At 42.1% G+C, this 22,680-nt stretch overlaps 1 protein-coding gene and 1 non-coding gene across 2 annotated transcripts; both read left to right on the forward strand.

The window, feature by feature from the left end:
- Positions 1 to 3,042: 3,042 nt before the first annotated feature.
- trnav-cac lies at positions 3,043 to 3,115 on the forward strand. Its single transcript has one exon. It is a non-coding gene; the product is annotated as a tRNA-Val (tRNA).
- Positions 3,116 to 5,885: 2,770 nt separating this feature from the next.
- synm (synemin) lies at positions 5,886 to 21,482 on the forward strand. The gene is made up of 4 exons (XM_002939269.5): positions 5,886 to 6,824; positions 14,096 to 14,220; positions 16,934 to 17,007; positions 17,444 to 21,482. Exons 1-4 carry the CDS (start codon positions 6,030 to 6,032, stop codon positions 21,352 to 21,354), a joined length of 4,905 nt encoding a protein of 1,634 aa, XP_002939315.3. The 5' UTR covers positions 5,886 to 6,029; the 3' UTR covers positions 21,355 to 21,482.
- The last annotated feature ends 1,198 nt before the right edge of the window (positions 21,483 to 22,680 follow it).

Below are 22,680 nucleotides of genomic sequence, written 5' to 3' on the forward strand. Positions count from 1 at the left end.
TGAACCCCATTTAAATGTTAAAGAATGTATATTGAAAAGTTGCTTATTATTACATTTACTTTCATTAGACAAAAAGCAGCTTGTGCGAGGAGTTCCCCTTTAAAGTAACTCACCTACATACAGGCTAGTGGTAGTGGCACAATGCTCACACACAGGCACATATACAAAGACACACACACACAGAGACCCACACAGAGGCACATATACAGAGACACACACACACACAGAGACCCGAGACCCACACAGAGACACATATACAGACACACACACACAGACCCACACACAGGCACATATACAGAGAGAGACACACACAGACAAACACACACAGACAAACACACACACACACAAAGGCTAATGGTAGTGGCACAATGCTCAGTTATTATTATTATTATAACTATGCTGTATGTATTTATCAGTAACACCGGCATGAAGGGAAAGTTCAGCCATTTTCAGCAGGGTTTTAGAGTAATGGGTTTCTCCACTGTTGCCTCCACATATCCTGCAGCCCCAGACAACCCCCCCCCCCCGCTGTCCCCCCCAGTTATCCTCCTGCTGTCCCCCAGTACATACAGAGACACACACACACAGACCCACACACAGGCACATATACAGAGACACACACGCACAGACCCACACACAGGAACATATACAGAGACACACACAGGCACATATGCGGAGACACACACAGGCACATATACAGAGACACACACACATGCACATATACAGAGACACACACACACAGGCACATATACAGAGACACACACACAGACCCACACACAGGCACATATACAGAGACACACACACAGAGACACACGCACATATACAGAGACACACACAGGCACATATACTGAGACACACACACAGGCACATATACAGAGACACACACACACAGAGACCCACACACACGCACATATACAGAGACACACACACACAGGCACATATACAGAGACACACACACAGGCACATATACAGACACACATACACAGGCCCATATACAGAGACACACACACAGACCCACACACAGGCACATATACAGAGACACACACACACAGAGACCCACACAGAGACACATATACAGACACACACACACAGACCCACACACAGGCACGTATACAGAGAGAGACACACACAGACAAACACACACACACACACACACACAAAGGCTAATGGTAGTGGCACAATGCTCAGTTATTATTATTCTAACTATGCTGTATGTATATATCAGTAACACCGGCATGAAGGGAAAGTTCAGCCATTTTCAGCAGGGTTTTAGAGTAATGGGTTTCTCCACTGTTGCCTCCACATATCCTGCAGCCCCAGACCCCCCCCCCCCGCTGTCCCCCCCAGTTATCCTCCTGCTGTCCCCCAGTACATACAGAGACACACACACAGACCCACACACAGGCACATATACAGAGACACACACGCACAGACCCACACACAGGCACATATGCGGAGACACACATAGGCACATATACAGAGACAAACACAGGCACATATATAGAGACACACACACACACAGAGACCCACACACAGGCACATATACAGAGACACACAGGCACATATATAGAGACACACACACACACAGAGACCCACACACAGGCACATATACAGAGACACACAGGCACATATATAGAGACACACACACACACAGAGACCCACACACAGGCACATATACAGAGACACATACACAGGCACATATACAGAGACACATACACAGGCACATATACAGAGACACACACACAGACCCACACACAGGCACATATACAGAGACACACAGACACATACAGACACACATGCAGACACACATGCAGACAAACAAACACACACAGAGACATACACACACACACACAGGCATATATACAGAGACACACACAAACAGACCCACACACAGGCACATGTACAGACACACACACACACAGAACCACACACAGGCACATATACAAAGACACACACACACATGCAGACACACACAGAGACAGACACACACACACATACAGACAAACACACACTACACACAAACGCAAACAAGCAGAGAACCACACACACAAACACACACAAACACACACATGGATGCAGACAAACATGCACAGACACTACACACAAAGAGACACATACACGTGCAGACAAACACGCACAGACACACAGATACACACAGACACAAACGCACACATGCACGCAAACACGCACACAAAGACAAACACACACACAGACAAAAATTGGTTGATAGGATGGAGCACGCCAGGACCACTTGAAATAAAAATATCCTTTATTGTAAACTTAGATTAAAACCATATTGTACAACACAGACACACACACAGACACACACACAGGCAAACACACACGCATGCACGCACAGACACACAGGTACTACACACACACAAAGATAAACACACTACACACAGATTCACACACAAAGACACGCACACAGGCAAACACACACACAACTACCCTGTTTCCCCGAAAATAGGACATCCTACGAAAGTAAGGCACCCCCCCGATTTTTCACCCCCCTCGGAAAATAAGGCACCCCCCGAAAATAAGACACCCACGTAGGGCTGGGCAATAAATCTCTCCCAAACGATGGAATAAATGTGTACTGTATTCTTCTTCATGGAAAAATAAGACATCCCCTGAAAATAAGACCTAGTGCATATTTTGGATCTTAAAAAAATATAAGACAGTGTCTTATTTTCGGGGAAACACGGTACATACAGACACACACTATACAAACACACAGACACGCTGTAGGCAAGGGAGGGCTCAGAAGGAGAAGCTGGGAATGAGCCGCTGAGGGGAGGGAGCACAGGCAGCAGCTGGGAGACCGCACAAGGGGCTGGGCGCTACCAAACAAGTCAGTCTGGCGGGGGGGGGGGGGCTTTCATGCAGCTTCTGTTTGTGGTTGAGCTTTGGAGAATTTATCACATTTTCTCTCATAGCAGTGAGATCCAGGGTGAGGGGGACACACACATACCATGTAGCACAATAGAATCACTGAGGAATGAGCTAAGTAAAAAGGAGCCAGTTAATTTGCTCACATTTGTTTCCGTAGTGTAGTGGTTATCACGTTCGCCTCACACGCGAAAGGTCCCCGGTTCGATCCCGGGCGGAAACACTAATATTTATATTTTCCCTTATTTTGGTCTCACTGTATACTTAGCATAATAAACACAGGTGCAACCAATTTCTATTAAACCTACTGCAACAGTGTAGTCATGCCACTAGTTTGAACACTGACATTTGAAAAGGAAGAGGCACAAGAAGTGTTTTGTTCAAGGTGTCAGTTTCCCCTGTAGGGACTTCTGCCTGGAGCAGGAAACAAAGGGGAATGTATGGATTGATGTTCACCATTAACTGGCCTTTTAATTGTTTTTCTGTAGAAGTTTTTTAATTTTAACTCTAATAAAGTACATAGAGTGTAATACTAAAGTACAGAATCGATTACACAATAAAGATTTAATTGGTAATAATAAATGATGTAACAATATTAGTAAATTACATTAACATTTATTTATAAAGCGCCAACATATTCCGCAGCGCTGTACAATAAGTGGGTTTCATACATTGGACATACAGAGTAACATATAAAGCAATCAGTAACCGATACAAGAGGTGAAGAGGGCCCTGCCCAAAAGAGCTTACAATCTACAAATCGTTAAAACTATTTCTACTCAGGTAATTTTGCTGCAGCAAGAAACATTTTCCACCCCTAATGTTTGGAGTAGGTGAAGTGAAACACATATTTGATGTATCATTTTAAAATGGGATCAGTTAATTGATTGCAGAACTATATTTGGGAGCAGCGGGTCACAGGCAGACAACTGAAACCTGTGTAATGCACAGTACCGGGGGTTGTAGAACTGCGATAGGAAGTATATTATATAAACTGCACAGAGTTGTGTATCCTAACAGTGTCGGGCTAGGATCCCCTGGGCCCCCCCAGAGAACCTCACCCCAGGGTCCCACCAAACACACAAGCACACCTGTTGCTGCAGCCAGTTCTGCAGGAAATAGATAATTAACATATAAACCCCAGACATGCCACTAAGATTGCTGCAGAAATGGATGAGCACTCCATTAACCCCAGACATACCAGTAAGATCAGTGCAGAATATGGACAATGAGCACATTAACCCCTAGACATACTAATAAGATGCATTCCATTAACCCGCGACATAAATAGTATGATCACTGTATAAAATGGACTAAAGCATTAACAAATGAGTATTAGGGTCATACAGATGGATGTTTCGTTCTGCGTTCCCCGTGGTGAAGTTCTCCTTATTTCACTGCAGGGGAGCACAGGAAAAAACGTAATCCATTCTTTCTTAGGGGGCTGTAATGACATATGTGCATGTAAGGGCGAAGACACATGGGACGATTAATCATCACCACTTTTAAAAAAAATTGTGGCATTGTGGCAACTAATTGTGGCGTCTCACCTTCCATAGGTTTCTATAGATAGGGGGGAGGGGGGCAGGTGCGATACGAAGCGCAGCGGAGCTCAGACTACAGAGGTAGGCAGACGCCCCCCGATCGTTGCGCTCTAGGCAGCTGCCTCTTCTGCCTAACCCTAGTTCCGGCCCTGCATCTCATAGTGGAACGTGTGGCTGTCTTTAATTTTGTTATGCTCTTCCAAAATTTCAGGCAGGCAAGGGGGTCCAGGATGGGGGTGGCAGGTGTTCACAGTTGGCCCAGTATGGTGGCAGGCAGTTTGTCATCAGGACCCCAACAGGGGGCAGCGGTCAGAAGGGCCCATAACAGCAGTGGATAACTCACCCCTTTAATGCTGACCACATTTTGAATCCAAATCCTGCATGGCTAATTAGCAGTTAGTTTAGATGCATGCTGAAGACTGAATTGATTTTTGTGCAGCCATGAAGCTTACATTTAAAATAATTACTAATTAAGCATGGAGGATGTGGATTCACTATCTGGCCGGTTAAAAAAGATGAGGTGGCCTTCAACTAGCAGCTGGTGATCTGCAGGGGCCCAACACAGCAGCAGCCAGTCAGTGGGTCCCAGCTGGACTCATTGGTGGGCCAGTCCAACCCTGTATCCTAGTAGCGGTATATATAGTCATACATACATATCATACATTTGATGATATATATAGCTAGGCAGCTGTACATGGGTCCTGCAGTGCAACTATGCATTTAAGCTGACTTGGCTGGTTACAACCACCCTTTATGCCAATCTCTTTAATTGGGAACAAACAGAACAGAAATTGGAACATTGAACTGCAGGAACCGTGTAGTATAACCCAGGTATGCTGAGTGCGAGCTACAGGTTACTGGTAAATGTAGCTGCTCTTGGAAGCAGTACAGTTCATCCCTGTTATGTCCCAGCTGAATTCTGCTTCATTTTCAAATTTCAGAAGCAGCAGAGCAGATACTAGAAAGGGATAGGATAGCTTTGAATAACAGTTCTAATTATTAGGGGTTGTTCATCTTTAGAATAACTTTTATTATGATGTTTCAAGTGATATTCTGAGATCATTCGCAATTTTTTTTTTTCTACAGCTCTTCAGTTTGATGAACTGCTGAAATATGAATAGGAGGTGGTCTGAAAATAAAAATAAAAGAGTAACAGTAAAATTGTAGATAGTTAATGGGCTGCCTGGGTCAGTGACATTTGAAAGCTGGAAAAAATTAGAAGGTGGCAAATAATTCAAAAACTATAAGGCCAATTAAAATGTTGCCATGAATGATCCTTTTTAAAACATATTAAAAGTAAACTTTCTTTTGGAAGTACCTCTTGTGCCCAGTAGAGGGCTCTAGAATATTACTCTATAATATACAATCATTCCTTCTCTGTTTTGGCTAAGGTCCTTTTTGGGAAGCCAAGTCCAGTTCCTAGGAACTCCTCCCCTTTCCCTGTCACTTCTCACAGCCCTGGGGGCTCATGCTGTCACTCTCTGACTCGGAACATTTAGGAACAAGGCACCAAGAGTTGTGCTGGAGAGCCTGTGTCTGGGCAGGGGGCTATATTTTTGTTTTCATGGGAATTAGCATATAACTCACAGAAAGATGTTGTCTATCAGAAGAACATTTGCTGAAGAGAAATCTGAACTTCGGGAATTAAACAGCCGCTTGGATCAGTACCTGTCCCGGGTGAGGCAACTGGAGTCTGAAAACCAGCTGCTGGTGGAGGAGATCCAGAGGCTTCGGGTGGAGAGAGGGAGAGAATGGGCACATGGGTATGAGGCAGAGATAACAGAACTAAGAAGGAAAGTAGAGGAGATCACTGTTGAGAAATGCGAAGCAGAGCTCCAGAGGGAAAACCTATGGCAGGAGTTGCAGTCCCTCCAGGAGCTGTGGGACCAGGTAAAAACCATGCGGTTACGCATTGACCAGCAGCTTGCCCAGTACAAGCAAGATCTTCAGCAAGCCATGAAGGGCCAGGTAGCCCTAGAGGAGCTGTACAACTGCCTTCTCCAGGAGTGCCACATGCTCCGTGGGTCACAACATGAAGAATTGGTGGCGCTGAGAGATCAGGCAATATGTGTGCCCCTCACCGTCTCTATGCAAGAGACTGTGCACCCCAGACTGAGCCTGCAGGATGTACAGAGCTTCTCGCTGGAGCTTTCAGAATCTTGGAAGGAAACTTTCCTGCTGTATCAGAAGAAGATTGAGGAGCTTGAGAGCTATGTGATCCTGAGTGAGCGGAGCAGGAGAGAGGCAGAGGAGGAGGCCAGAGCACAAGGTGCACATGTGGTGGAGCTCCGCAGGGAGTATGAGGAGCTGATGGGAATGAGAAAGGTGCTGGAGGAAGAGCTGCTCAAGATGAAAGAGAAATACAGACTAGAAATGGAGGAATATCAGGTGAGTCTAGTTATAAATCCTGTACCCCATCCTGTAACCCTGCAGCAGGGTGGGCTTAGACTGTTATACAAATGCACCCTGCAGCATCTCATGAAGGGAAAGTCTGGAGGGGCACATGCAGGCCAAAGAGATGGAAAACTTGTTGACTACTATAATACTGATACACATACAGTATATTATGCTCAGCCAGCACTGGATGAGAGGAGAGTTAGTCTTATTCAAGTAATGTAAGAAATATGTATGTTTGGCCCATTCTCACATTATAGGAAGCTTACATGCAGGGCTGGACAGAGCGATCGGAGGGCCAGTAGCAGAGGCAGGACCCACCCTTATTAACAAGCATATTCTTTAATCTTTCCAAGGACACTCAGAGGCTGAAGGGGCAGGCAGAATGCCCCCTTTGCCGTAACTCTTATAAATCCAGATGTGTGCAGTAGCTCAGAGCTTAGTGTTCTGTTTCAGGATTTCTGCATCAGGTTGCCAGACAGGGCTCCGCATATCACTTGTGCCAGTTAAGAATAGTTTCCCATAAAACACTAATCCTCCTGAATTATGTGGCGTGATCCCTTTACCCCTGTAAGAAATAAGCTGTGTGTGCCAGGGCTAGCAGTGCGCGACTTTTATTGGCTTACAGTGAAACCGAATATATGGAACAAATGATGGCCCATCAACATTGCAGTGCTGCTCTGTCACCTATACTCCTATCCTCACTCTTGTGGAATCTGCAGGGATGGTCAATGACCACATAGCTGAATCCTAGAGTTTGTTGCCTTATAATGTATCACAGTTGCAGACTGCAGTTCCAATCATTAGGCCATTTCAGTGGTTCTCATTTAGGTTAAAGGCATAGCACAAAAATCATTTCAGTCTTTGTGTAGTGTCCAGGAATGGATTTACCATAGTTCCAAACTATGTGTGCACACATGTGTACAGTGCAGCCAGTTCAGCTATTACTATTAGGGTGAAGACACACAGAGCTACTAGTAGCAACTACTTGTCATGGCTACAAAAATAGACAATGCTGATCATTTACTGATAATTGTCTCTATGTGTGTTTTAGAGTCATTTCTCCAAATTATATTGCAGGGTATTTTCTGGCATTTAGTAACCATGACAAGCAGCTGCTACTAAGTAGCTCTGTGTGTCTTCACCCTTAGCCAGTCTTCCATTCAAAACACTTTCTGGTTGCTAGGGTAAGGTAGATAAAAAAAGACCATAGTGCCAGTACCATAGCTTCTGTGCTTCCAGTTCACAGACCCAGGCATAGGGTGGCAGGACTTAAGGGGTGGCATGAAGTATAAACCAAATAGGGTTTGAAGCACTGGGGACAAGCAGGAGACCTTAGAGGTTTCAACATCTTTGCACACTGATTCCCAGTGCTCAGTACCGGACAAGGTAAAGTTGCACGCGCATGAAGGAGAGGGGGCAGGTGCAATGAGGGGTGACAGGGGCCTAGGGGCACACACTATGTAAATCTGGAACCTGTCATCCACACCTGCAGGTGTGGATTAAATGCAGGGAGGGTGGAAACATTTCTCAAAATTTGTGTAGTTGGCACCATAACTAGAGTGGTGCTTAAGCTTAGCCTTATCCTATGGCATACAGAATGGCATGTATGGGGAGTTTGTAATGAACCTATGAGTGACCCTGCACATGATCAAGTGGGTGTTTTTGGGGGAGGCCTGTCTGTCACTGCTCCATGTTATTAATTAACACTGTCTGACAGACAGACTGGGGGCCACCGCTGTTCTCTGCAGGAGGGCAGTGGTGTTCAAAACACCCATGTGCCCTTGGCCTTAGAAAAATTATGAAGGTCTTTACTCCCACGCTGATATCCTAAAATGGATTTTCACCTTCAAATTAACTTTAAGTATGATCTAGAGCGATAAGAGACAATTTCCAATTGGTTTTCATTTTTTTAAATGTTTGGTTTTTGAGTTACTTAGTCTTTTATTCAGCAGCTCTCCAGTTTGTAATTTCAACAGCTATCTGGTTGCTAGGGTCAAAAAAAACCTAGCAACCAGGCATTGATGTAATATGAATAAGTGAGGGCTTTTATATAAAGATGAGTAATAAAAAGTAGCAATAACAATAACATTATAACCTTTAAAAGCTGTAAAGTGTCAGAAGAAGAAAATAATTTAAAAACTAAAAAAAATAAAGACCAATTAAAAAGTTGTTTAGAATAAGCCATTCTACATACTAAAAGCAAACCTAAAGATGAACTACCCCTGTAAGCACTTGCTGCTGCCTTAGCATTATTATACATGACCAACGCTGAGTATCAGTGCCATCTCCATGGCATTGTCCTGTGATAAACACAGTCCCAAAAGCAATGTTCATGGTTACCCAACACACCAGAAATAGTCGGCTGAGTCACAGCACAGAGAATGGATACCTGTTATCGCTCCTTCCTGCTGATGTGCTTCACTGAGAACAAATGGTGGAGAACATGTAGGTTTCTGCCAAACAAAATAAAATACTGCTAGGAGCCAACAAGCTAAGGTGTGTGGCTATGCTGCAGAGAAATAGGGCTTCAGTTTAATGGCTCAGGGGGGCATATTGTTACTTTTAGTCCACACATGGGTCTTTAAGTGTCAATGTGTTATTTGGCAGCATACAATCATATATGTGCCTTAATGCACATATAAAGGGCCCCTGCTCCACTCTAGAGCTGTGGTAAACATATCACCCTGAGTGCTTGACTTGGGACACCCACCATAATTTCCATGGATACCCAATCCACCACTCAAACGCCTTCATTGGCACCCAAGTTATCACTTTGCACTAGTTGTGCCAGGCTGCTAAGTATCCATTGACCAATGCTAGATGGCAGCTGCCTCAGAGGGAATTCTGGGAAAAAAGTTTTGGCTCTGTGGGGTAAATGCATGGCACTTTATGTTTTTTTTTGGGCCAAATGTTAATTCTTTACCATAGAAAATGAACCCCATATGCTGGTGTGTAAGCTCTATTTAAAGGAGAAGGAAAGCCTAAGTCACTTGGGGGTGCCAAAATGTTAGGCACCGCAAGTGATTTGAATAACTTACCTTGTACCCCAGGCTGGTGCCCCTGTTAAGAGAGAACAGCACCAGCCCGGGGTAGCTGCGAGCGCTTCCTTCTTCCGCATTGGCGTGCTTGCCCATGCGCATTACAGTGAAAAGCCAAACTTTAACAACAAAGTCGGCTTTTCACTCTAATGCGCATGCGCCGGCCCAGGGATTTCGCCGCAGAAGAAATGCGGAAGAAGGAAGCGCTCTCGCTGCAGGTACCCCGGGCTGGTGCGGTTTTCTCCATCCCGGGGTACAAGATAAGCAATTAAAGTCATTTGGGGGTGCATTTTTGCACCCCCAAGTGATTTAGCCTTTTCTTCTCCTTTAAAGTATATTAAATATTTTTTGAGAGTTCAAGTCACAGTCTCACAGCAAGTCATTTTTTGCTCCCAGAACTGAATAGGCCTGGGGACTTTAATAATATCTAGAGGGCCTGCCCTAGGCATAGTGCCTTTCCAAGTCAGTAAAAGGGAATGTTCATCTCTAGAATCATCAACTTTGCCTATGGGCTTTAATTTTTGTGGTTTATGAAGTGTGGTGTTACTTGAGATGCCAAAAACTACTTGTGAGAGTGAAAGCAGAATAATAATTACGCATATCTATTCATAATTAGTATAGAGAAATGAGTTTTTCTCTTCTGGCCTCTTCATCTTCATGTCCATCATTCAGATCAGTGCCTGGCTCCAAGGCTTTCCGCAAAACAGATGCCAAAGTGAATGGCTGCAGAACTAGAAGTAAAACAATCCATAACATATAATAGGACATGGCTATTTTCCACATTATTCTAAATGATAATTGAAAAGTAGATCTCCTCTTTAAGGCATCTGATTGTATGCTCAGAACATTCCTTCCTAATCCTTGCACATTTTAGTGTGTGTGTATATATATATACAGTATATAGAGAGAGAGAGAGAGAGAGAGAGAACAGAGTGGAGCACACCCGTCACCAAAATAACAGCCCTGGGTGCTGGTAAAAAAATAGACATATAGAGAAAGAGTACCGCATGCTCAGGGACTTGGTGCAAAAGAAAAAAAAGGGACAAACCTGAAGAAGAGTACTCTTTGTAGTCGAAACGTTGGAGTTTTTTCAATAAACTTTTTTACTTTTGCACCAAGTCCCTGAGCATGCAGTACTCCCTCTCTCTCTCTCTCTCTCTATATATATATATATATATATATTATATACCAAAATTATTTTACGACTGGCACACCCTTTTTCAAGGTCCTGTTGAGGACCAAAACTACTTCTGTGTAATGTGTTCAAAGTGTGTTTTTTTACATAGGGTGTGCCAGTCGTGAAATAATTTTGGTATACATTTAATTTCGCTGTGCACCCCGCCATATAATTATTTTTGGCAGACACTCCAAGGACTGATATATATATATGGGTCAACAGTAACTGCTATAAAACTTGCCAAGTTATACTAAAGAATCTGCACCCTGGTGGGTCATAAACAGATCATGGTCAGGCAATATGGCAGCTCCCATAGTAATTCCTAGGCACATATAAGCAGAGATGGGATTTTCAGTGCAGACAATAATATATATAATAATATATACATGAGGGGTAAATAAAAGCATGGTCTAAATATGATATAGTTTTATATATAGAAGAAATTAGGAAGTTAATGTTTTTTACTTTATTGGTTGATATTGCTTGGATTACATTCCACTATAGCAGTAGAGACATCCTCCTCCTGCCCACTCACTTACCTGATGTCAAGTGTGTGGGGAGAGGGGGACGCAACCAGGCAGGGGGTTGTAGTGCACACCAGGCTCCCAGAACAGGGATTCCTCGTTTCTAGTAAGGTGCTCCCTTACCACCAATATACTCGCTTCTTTCCTTATTGAACCACCAGATGATTGGTGCATAAGGGGAAAACACAACTCATTTTTGTGCAGTAGCAGAAATGATGTAGTCACCATATTTCCATGAGCCAATGTCATAACATTTTTGATTTGACCCTACCTATTCATGCCCTTATCCACCCACCCAACTCCCTTTATTATTCTTTGCATTGGTAACATTGATTAATATGCAGGATCATAATGTTTTGAAGTTGAATGACAGTCGTTGTGTGCTCACGCTCATTAATTTTAGTGTTTAGAAAAGAGATCTGGAGACTTTTTCGGCATAACTGGCTAATAAGCTGGGCCCCCCTCCACAGTTTTGGGCCAGCCCCACAGTTTGTGAAACAGTGCTCATAATTCACAGATATGTTCTTAAATCTGCCTTCAGTTTCCTGTCCCCTCCTTTATTTAGAGCCCAGAAGGGAAAGCCCAGTGCTGATGATAGAGGCTTATAAAATTAACACTTTTCTTGCGGCTTCCCTGCACAGCTTCCCATATAGCTACTGTGTTAGTATCTCTGTTGCTTGGCCGACATGCCCAGTGCCAGGGTATGACATAACATCCTTAGGGAATGACATCACCTGGAGAAATAACCAGTTATGTAATTTCCTGCTACATGGAACATTTATAAAGCAGGAGCCAGGAAAAATGAATAAAACAGATCACTTTTCTGCAATGCGTTACATTTCCCTGACACATATTTGATCTGTAACTGAACATAAAGATGTTTTTTTACAGTGAGTCCAGAAATAAAGCATTAATTATAATCATTTCTATGGGGGAAAAAAGCACAGTATTTAACATTTGGATGTGGTAGTAAATGCAAAGGAGGCTCTTTTTTAATATGTTTGGATCATTTAAAAGTGACTAAAAGCATGAATTATGATATAAGATTGTTAGCTCTAGTGAGCAGGGCTCTTTACACCTCCTGTAAGCCAGGGCCAGAATTTTATACCAAATGTTGCTGCAGGCAAGAGGGCAGGCAGCGGGGAGGCCAAATAGTTGCACAAAGCAGCAAAATGTATATCTGGATTAATGTACACACCTGTAGGGGAGCCGTGTGGTTAACTTCCCCTTACTGCTTATGATGTAGTATTCCTCATTGCCCAAAGGGTAGCTAGTAGTTCCTGCATCCCCTGGTGTATAAAAGTGAAGGAACATGTTTCTTTACTTCACCATAGGAGGAAGTAGATCTGCCAGAAGGCCTGAGGTGGAGGTAGGCCTCAGTATCAGAGAAGTGGTTGGCAGCTAAGTGTAACCATGTTTGATGTAGATTACATTCAGAAAGTTGCTCCTTGAGACAGGTGAAAGGGTTTGACTTAAACCTTCAGCAGCCACTGGGCTTGCTGTCTATAATTGTATGCCTCTTGTGTAACACGCTTTGGTTGTTTCCCTAAGCCCATCTGTATAAATATCTGTTCTGTTAAATGTATACAATACAATTATGCTGCTGTTAAAGCAATTTTAAGGATCAGGGCACTAAAGAATCAGGAGCATGGCGACACAGGATCTGACGGCAGGCAGACTATGAAAATATCAGTTGTGCTGGACACAGTGCAGTTGAGTCCGATGCAGTACAATTGCATCCAATTCAGGAGGCTGCATTTTGGAAAGCCCTGTGTGTCTCTGTTGCAGTGAACAAGCTGCAGCCGTGTCTCAGTACACTGTGTCTTTTTAAAGTCCTTATCTATAGCCAAAACCTGTCCCAGACTGTCATATGATGCACATTTGCCTATACATCTTTAACTGATAATGACACTAGTGTGCCGGTGCATTCTTAACCCTTTTGTTCCTGTTGTTAATCACTTGTACATAAACGTCAGTATTCTAGTACAGCACTGTGTAATATGCTTGCACTTTATAAATATGTCTTAATAATAATAACAACAATAATAAAAGTCCATGCAATATAGGCACATAATATTAGCCAACCCTGTGAGCAATGACATCCTCCTCCAGTCCTGCCATTGGCAGCGCCGTGCATATCTACAGTATTTCTCAGGGGCGGGCCAAGCCGACCGGGCGCCCTAGCCAACCCGGTCAGTCAACTCCGCCCACCTAATGACAAGCGGCGGGGGCAATAACAGAGGAAGAGGACTAGGGGTAGGCAGGAAAGGCTCCTGCCTGGCGCCCCTCAATCGTTGCGCCCTAGGCAGCTGCCTCTTCTGCCTACCCCTAGTTCTGGCCCTGGTATTTCTTTATAGTCTCCATTACCCAGGATTTCAGGATAATGCAGCTGTAGATGCACAGCACATTCTGTGGCCTGTATGGCAGCCTGGACTTTGCTGCTAAAGCAATACTGGATTTTACTGTAAGTGTTGTGCTACTGCAGTAGTACAAGGATCACTCATTGTGTTTTCATTTTCCTAGATTATTATAGAGGAGCTGGAGCAAGAGAAACAAACTGTAACAGTGACTATCACTGATCGACTTCAGGATTATCATGAGCTCATGAAATTGAAGACAGGCCTGAGCCTGGAAGTAGCTGCATACAGGTAACGGGATTTTGAAGTCATACCACTACCTAATTTTGTAAAAAAAAAAACATTTTTGTATTTCGTTTTGGGCCATCAATGAATATAAGTATAATATGTTGTAGAAATCACCAAGGAGCTCTATGACTATATTAATCAAATCCAAGCTGGCCACTCACCCTAGGCAACCAGGCTAGCCTCTCCATCCCAAAGCTGCCCCTTCCTCTGAGCAAGTGGTGGGGAAACAAAGGTAGGGACTAGGGGCAGAAGACAGAAGAGGTACGTGCAAAGCCCCCCCACCGTTGTGCCCTAGGCACATGCCTCTTCTGCCTACTCCTAGTTCCGGCCCTGTTGAGTACCTTTCATTTTAGTCAAGGAATTGCAACATGTCAAGATATTTGTAATCATTTATTAATAAAATATAGTCACTAGCTTTTTCCTGTTTCCTTATTGTAGAGAAGAAGGTAATAAGTTTCAAAATTTTGATTTGAATCTTTTGAAAATTTGCATTTAAAATGGAGTCTGTGGGAGATGAACTTTTTGTATTTCTGAATTTCCTGGATAAAGGATCCAATACCTGTACTTAAAATGTATACTGCTATGGTAATGAATTATGTAAGAACAGCCCCACTTGCAGGTCAGTTCTTTCAGCTGTGATGCTGTTGGGAGAACATGTCAAAAGAAAAAAATGTTCTGATGTTTAGGAAAGACATGAGAAACCTCACATGACTTTTCACATCTTTCCTAAGTAGAGCAACATCAGAATAATTCTCTTTATTTTTTCTTCTTATTTGTTCTCTGACTGTCTGTATTAGGGCAGTGACACATGAGGAGATTAGTCGCCGCATTACATATCTTCGTTGTCGTGGGCGACTAATCTCCCCGCAATGCCATCCCACCAGCTAGAATGTAAATCCCTGGTGGGATGGCATATGCGGCGCCGCGATTTACCAAAGTCGCCTGAAGTTTCCTCTCAAGGGGACTTTGGCAAATTGCGGCCCCGCGTATGCCATCCCACTGGCGATTTACATTCTAGCCGGTGGGATGGCATTGCGGGGAGATTAGTGACCTGCAACAATTAAGATTTCTCCCCTTGTGTCCTGCCCTTATAGTTGAAAGAACTAAACAGCAGGTGGTGCTGCTGTTACAAAATTTATTATATTAGCAGTATACATTTTAACTTATATCTTGGAGTTTTTTTAAAAAAAAGCACTCTCAGCAATTATACATTGATTTGTTTTGCAAGTACTCAAGGGATGTCTGTGGCCAAGTTTACAACAATTATTATTTGGGTTTAGTTCCCTTTAAATAAAAATGGAAATGTGTTCCATTGTGTCTCTTAAGGTCAATTCCAACAGTTTAGGATTAAGGACAGATCCCTACTTTGTGTTTGTGTATGAGTGTATAATATATATATATATATATATATACAGAATATATACGCTGAAGCATGTTTATTGTGCTTGTTATATTACACTCTGACAGTTGCTGGTGACCATTACGGGAAAGCCCATTCCCACCTTCCCCTCGGGTGGGGCAAAGTATGAGCAAACTTTTTATTTTGATTCCTCTGTTGCTGTGAGTTTTATTCTTAGCGTAATCATTCCTGGTTGCTCAGCACACTCTCCTATCATTGGATATTATATATAACATTCTCTATTGCGTTAGAAACAGATCAACTGTTTATCTAGCAGCACCCAGAGACTCCGCATCATCTGCATGTGGAATTAACACTGACCTGACTGCCTCATGTGCTAATAGGGAGATCTTGCCCTAATGGGATTTAAATATTTACTTTGGGAATCGCTAATATCATTAGGCAGATGGTAGCTCCAGACTAACAAATAGCGTTGCCTACACATTTACATTCTTACTGTGCAATTTACTAAAGGGCATCACAGTTGCTTAGGTCTAGTTTTCCATAGAAACAAATGAGATCGGTTTTCAGCTGACCAGTAAATGCTGCCTATTGATTGGTTGGTATGGGTTACTAGACCTGTACTTTTTACTACGTTATTCAACCAGTCTGCTAATAATTCTAAAGCATATTCTTCAAACATGGCAGAAAAGTATAAGCTGCTTGCCAACACAAGTATTTATGCTGCTGCCACCGTGAATTTATCATTATAGGTGCAGGCTTTACATTTAGCCTGTGATTGCAACACATGAGCATGTTTCTATAGGCTAAACACAAGGCAAAGTTCCCATAAGAGTGATCCTTAGAACAAAGAGGGTAATCATCAGCTCCACCTGCTAAGGATACTGCAATAAGTGTTTCTTTTCTACCTGGTATTGCTTTAAGTATTGTAATAAAGCACTGGTCTGCCCTATGTTTGCTTCCAGGTCAGGTATGGGTAACCAGTGGCTGCTGTTCTACGTCTAACTGGCAAACATACACAAATCATATTTCTAACCATCATTGACAGGCAGGGCCACAATCAGGACAGAATATCTGTCAGGGGCCTGGTGGAAACAGGGGGTCAAGATTGCTGAGAAAGGGATAGGGTTTACCATAAAGAGGCTGGGGGGTGAGCTCCCTCATTTCATACCAAACACCCTGTGAGCAGGAGTTACATATATAATAGAATACTTTTTGATGAGTATAATGCTGTTATAATGTATGGCATGGCTTCTTCTGTGTAACTCCTTATGCTTAGATTCATAATTGTTACACAATTGCCTTAGCATTGTGAACAGTTTGTCTGAATAGTATTTTGTTTCTATTTTCTAACAGGGCCTTGCTGGAGGCAGAGAGCAACAAGGGAACCATCACCTGGTTTGATCAGTCAGTGTTAAACAGACCTGCAGGTAGGCCTACTAAAAGCCACTGTTTCCCAGAATACCTGCAGTGCCTGGACTCTAATTAAACTATATTTATTATTTCCAAGTTTTCTTACAGAACTTTGTTTAACACAGCAAATAGCTATTCTGGCATATATTTATAGAATTAAACTACACAGGCTATGAAAAAAACATATGGATCTAATTTACAGTGTAGCGTGCCATTTATAGACCCTTTCGCCAGTCATCACCAATTACATTAATTTTATGCTTTCATTATATAGGGTGTGATGATGGATATGGTATAATAATAATGTATTCTCTATACATTCCTAAACACATTTATTGTGTAGATTGTTGCTGTATTTTGTGAATCTGACCATAACTCTGGTAATTTATAAATAAAAAAAAGCATTTTTAAAAGTATAATAGCTAACATGCTTTTTATTTCATCCCAATTTAGGGTACATTACACCTTATTTTGACCAAGCACAAAGATATTCTGGCATCAAAAGGGAAAAAGAGAGAAAAGATTTACCAGTAAACAGAACTAATAAAGAAATAAGGACAACTCAGACATCCAATGTCCAACAATTTCAGTCACAGAAAGTACCACAAATACGGATAAATGCACTGCCTATTGATACTGGGAGGACAAGTAGGTTTTACACCTCCCAAGACAAAAGCAGCGGGTGGGGCAAAAACCTGTCCCCAAGATATGAGTTCACAAAGAACAAAGACATTTCAAAAACCATAAAGTCTCCAGATCGTTCTTCATTTATAAAGTCACAATCTTCAATCCATTCTGAAAGTGTCACACAACGGATAAAACAAGAGCAGTCAAATTTCCCAAGACCTAGTATCATCAAAAAGCCACAGGCTGTAGAAATACACAAAGGCCAAATTAATGCCACTTTGGGCAGCAAAACAAAGGAAACACGTTCACTGAACACTTTAGAATCCAAATTAGTGGATGAAAAGAAACTAGTAGACAAAAGTAAAGTAACAACAAAAACAACTGAAGAAGAAAAATGCAGATTAGATTTCAATATCCCAATAATAGGGCAAAGGGAGGTAAAAAGTGTAGTTACAAGTGTTACAGAATCCATAGAAAATAATGAGATTCTAGAACCTAAAATACAGGAGCCACCAGTCAAGAAGGAAAGAATGAAAAATGAGCAAGCCAAAATGAGGAATGAAGAACTGGAGAAGAAAGAAGCAGTAGATAGAAACACAGCTTACAGAGAAAATCTGGGGGCAAGTTGCTCTGTCCAAAAGAAAAATATTTACATATTTAGGGAAAAGCCAGAGAGCGAAGAAGCTGTACTTGAAATTCCTATACAATCTGAAGCCAGAAAAAGAGAGGAAAATCAACACAAAAGCAGTATTGACGGTACAGGGGAAACATATGTGGACGAAGAAGCTCCTTATCATAGAAACATCAAAGTTCACACATCACTTACAGAAGGGGTTGAACAAGTTAAAATCGGGGAGCCTGGAGAAGACATAACCTCAGCTGAGCACTTGACTAAGAACTCTGTTGTAGAAGGTATACTAAAGCACTTTGGGCAATCATCTGGTTTAGATGATGCTAATGTTACATATGTAGAAAAGAAAGAACAGGGTATTGATGGCTCGGTGAAAACTAAAATTTTTGTACAAACAAAAACCAAAGAGGAAGTAGATGTTTTTGATGAACCTGATCTTACTGACATCTGGAATAGTAGCTCTTATCAGAAAGTACAGGAGGGCATAACAAGAGCAGCCACCATTGTGGCAGAAAATGAAGAAGCACAAAAACCAAAGGAGACAAAAATTATTATGGGAGAGGGGAAAGGAGTAGAAGATTTAATTGAAAATATCATTCAGAATGAGCTGAAAGGTCGATCAGGGATTTCTTTTAATGTTGAGATAATAGAGGAATCCACTGGGTCTTTTGTGACTGAAAAACCTGATTTTTCAACCCCATTTCATGTAGAAGAGGCAGAAGATAATATCCAAATAACTGAGTCAGCGTGTGTTGATGACAAACCTCAAGATCCTTTGAAAGCAGAGGATCTGCAGAGTAAAACGCAAGTCCAAAGTCATGTTGAAGAAGTCACAGAAGGAGGGGATGAAGATGAAGAGACAAATTACTTTGTATCAGTCCCAGATGATACCCCTTTAGTACAAGATGAAGAGCAGGAAACTTTGCGAGGCCAGATTCACACAGAGGACTCCCATGTAAAGTATTCCTGGCAAGACGAATTCTTACAAGGATCCCAGGGACAAAAAGCTCTGAGTGAATTTCTCAGATATGCTGGCAGCAGTGAGTCAGAAACAATTGTTCATGATATTTTGGATGATGACAGGGAACATAGGACTGAGACACAGCCAAAGACTGAGACTATTGTTATTGAAAAAGAAATAAAAATTCCTCATGAATTTCAATCATCAATAATAGGTCTGTTTTCAAAAGACATCAAAGATCCACAACAACAGTTGAAAGGAACCCTGGAATGTCTACAAGGGAGTCTTCCTCAAGACATTGTGGCCGAGCTGTCAGCATTAACTGGAGAACAGCAAGGTCAGGACAGCAGTTTGGCAGTAGATATTAAAAAGGTAGAGCAACCTACAGATACTAGCATGGTTACCATTGTAGCAGAAATCAACTTATCACAAACCATTGATGCAGATACGCTAGATACACAGAGGTTATTAGGAGACAGCATGAGCGAGGATGTAGCAACCTTGCTGGGGAAAACCAAAGGGGACTATTCATTACTCATGAATGAATTTGCTACCAATGAAAAACCTGGGCATCCCATTAGCAGTGAATCAAATAAGGAGGGATCTTCTTATATTTCTAAAGATAACACTGATAAGGCTACAAATGAATCTTTCAGCACAAACGTAGAGTTACCTTATAAACAAACCTCCACTGATAGCAGATTTATAAAACACATTAAGCTTGAAACTTCTGAGCACATAAACCAGGCAGAATTTGTATCTGATACAAAAGAGCAAGCCATAGAAGACAACATATCCCCAATAAGTACAAACAGATCAGTCCACCATATAACATTTGGGCCCAAAGAAATTCCCTTTGATGAGAAAAACATATTTGAAGGCCCAATGTCAGAAACTCTTGGCCTAGACACATCTAAAGGTTCAGAAGATTCATCAGACTACAGTAGACCAATAAGGCATATTAAATTAAGTCCTTCAGAAACATATACAGTGGAACAGATTGTATTTGAAGGACCAATCTTCCACAACGTAAGCAGCAGTGGTTCTACAGAGGACTTCACCTTTGGAGAATTAAATAGAGACAGTACCAGCCAAAAAAATGTCCATGATAATACTGTAGAGACTGAAGATCCCTGGACTGTAAGCGAGGAGAGTAATAATAAGAGCATATATCAAACAGAGACTATCGCAGGTGGTATCAAAACTATCACACATTATACATTAAATTCCAGGGACCCTCAAATGACTAAAGAAATCGTAATTGAGGGTGATATGCCCAAAGTTCAGCTCCTCCAAGAAACAGATAACCTTGAAGAGAACACCATGCCTACGGAACATAGAACTGGCTCTCACAAAATCCACATTGCTAAACAAGTTAAGCATCAAGGTTTTGTTTCAGAACCATATAAGTTGGCAGATTCTGGAAAGTTGGTTGAAGAAGAAGAGAAACCAAACATCAACACTTTAGTGCATCATATCAAATTAAGTCCAAATAGAGAGCAAATTGTTTTTGAGGGCCCAGTCTCTTCAAATGTACACATCAGTACTCAGGAAAGCAGTACCCAAATGCAAGAGGAAAACAGATCAATCACACATATCATTATTGGTGACAAAGGAGCTCAGACTTCCGAAAGTGTAATATTTGAAGGACCTGCTTCAGAGACATATGAATCATGTGATTTGCAAGTTTCTTCACCATCAGGAGAGTCTGGTGAGAGTGAGCGATCCATCAGGCATATTAAACTAGGCCCAACAGAAAAGTCTTTTACTTTTCAGATGGATATAACCCAAATTGCCACAAAATATCAGGCCAAAGGAGATGACCAGGAGAGAGAAATAGTTATCACTTCTAGCAATTTTGAAACACAGCCAGGAACAAGTCAGCCATGCAGTGAATTAACTGATGATCTGGAAGTGACTGAAAGCGGATATGGAGAAGAAGATACTTCTGGCGTCTCTCAGTATGAAGCTGAAATCCAGTCCCACAGTCTGTCACTCATTGAAACACCAACATTTGAAAAAACCGTGCATGTGCAGAGAATTGCGCAGCAAAGTTCCCTGGTCTCGGATGACAAAAAGGTGGCGATTGTTTATCTTGATGAGGAAGAAGAACCTGGTCAAGATTACTTGCGGCGTTCATTTTGAAAGTATTTTTTTTTTTAAATTCAGAAAAAAAGACGTTAAGCAAGCTAATGTATTTATTCACAGAAAAAACAGGCCAATACAATGCTTAAAGGAGAAAGAAAGGCAAAGTCACTTGGGGGTGCCAAAATGTTAGGCACCCCCAAGTGACTTAAATTGCCTACCTTTTACCCCGGGCTGGTGCCCCTGCTCGGAGAGAACCGCACCAGCCCGGGGTAGCAGCGATCGCTTCCTCCTTCCTGGTTCCCTGAGTGCACATGCGCAGTAGAGTGAAAAGCCGAACTTTAACAGAGAAATCGGCTTTTCACTCTACTGCGCATGCGCCGACCGCTGGCATTTTCGGAAAGGGAATCAGGAAGGAGGAAGCGCTCCAGGTAGCCCGGGCTGGTGCTGTTTTCTCTAAACAGGGACACAAGGTAAGCGATTAAAGTCACTTGGGGGTGCCTAACATTTTGGCACCCCCAAGTGACTTTGCCTTTCCTTCTCCTTTAACCTCTAACTAAAATGGTATACTGTATATTGTTAATGTAAAAGTATAGGCTGTATTCAATTTGTTTTTAATGATGGTCATACAACCTGCATATTGACCACATGCTTCAATTTAAAAACAGGCTTTGACATTGGCCTTGTATATTAGTTAGTCAATGTCCCGCACCAGATCTCATTTCCTAAATGGCTCATTTCAGTCCCTGATAGTTAATCATTTTGTATTTTGAGATGACCCTGCAAAAAATAAGTATTCCATTAGAGTAATTAAAGCTTTCCTAGGGACAGCCCCAGAGTGGTTGTTAACCCAGCTGGCTAGATCTCTCTCCCATCTGCTGAGGAACAACCATCCACTTTCAATACAGTGCTTTACATGTCTTTAAGCAATTTTTCTTGATACCTTCCTTACCCCCCTCCTACCTACATATATAAGCCCCCAGTATCACAATCTGAGCTGCATGCCACGTCATATGATTTTTTGTTGAAACTCCATCTTTTATTATTGGCTATTAAAATACAATGCCATGACATATGTATGAATAGGGCTTGGAGCAGTCCAAAACATGCCAGGTTGTTTTATACCTGACCTTCTGATTGTATTTTTAATAGCCAATAACAAAAGATGGAGTTTAAAGAATACTTTTTTTTGGAGGTGTGGCTCACTCATATTGGATGAAGCTGGTCTTTAAGAGCTGGTACTCCTCTACTACGACTAGATCGGAAGCGAGTGGGAGAGAGCACAGACAGACAGAGCAGCTGGAGCAGCCCTTTGTTTGTAGTGTGTATTGCTAGCTAGTAATTGCCTTAATTACCTTATGCAATATAAGTTTAAAATTATGCAAC

This window comes from Xenopus tropicalis, chromosome 3 (assembly GCF_000004195.4).
Source record: "Xenopus tropicalis strain Nigerian chromosome 3, UCB_Xtro_10.0, whole genome shotgun sequence".
NCBI classification, from domain to species: domain Eukaryota; kingdom Metazoa; phylum Chordata; class Amphibia; order Anura; family Pipidae; genus Xenopus; species Xenopus tropicalis.

What these genes read in the sequence shown, in the direction of transcription:
- synm (XM_002939269.5), top strand. Translation starts at nt 6,030, where the DNA reads ATGTTGTCTATCAGAAGAACATTTGCTGAAGAGAAATCTGAACTTCGG. An exon ending in TAGAAATGGAGGAATATCAG is followed by an intron (nt 6,825 to 14,095) that starts GTGAGTCTAGTT and finishes TCATTTTCCTAG; the next exon opens with ATTATTATAGAGGAGCTGGA. An exon ending in CTGGAAGTAGCTGCATACAG is followed by an intron (nt 14,221 to 16,933) that starts GTAACGGGATTT and finishes ATTTTCTAACAG; the next exon opens with GGCCTTGCTGGAGGCAGAGA.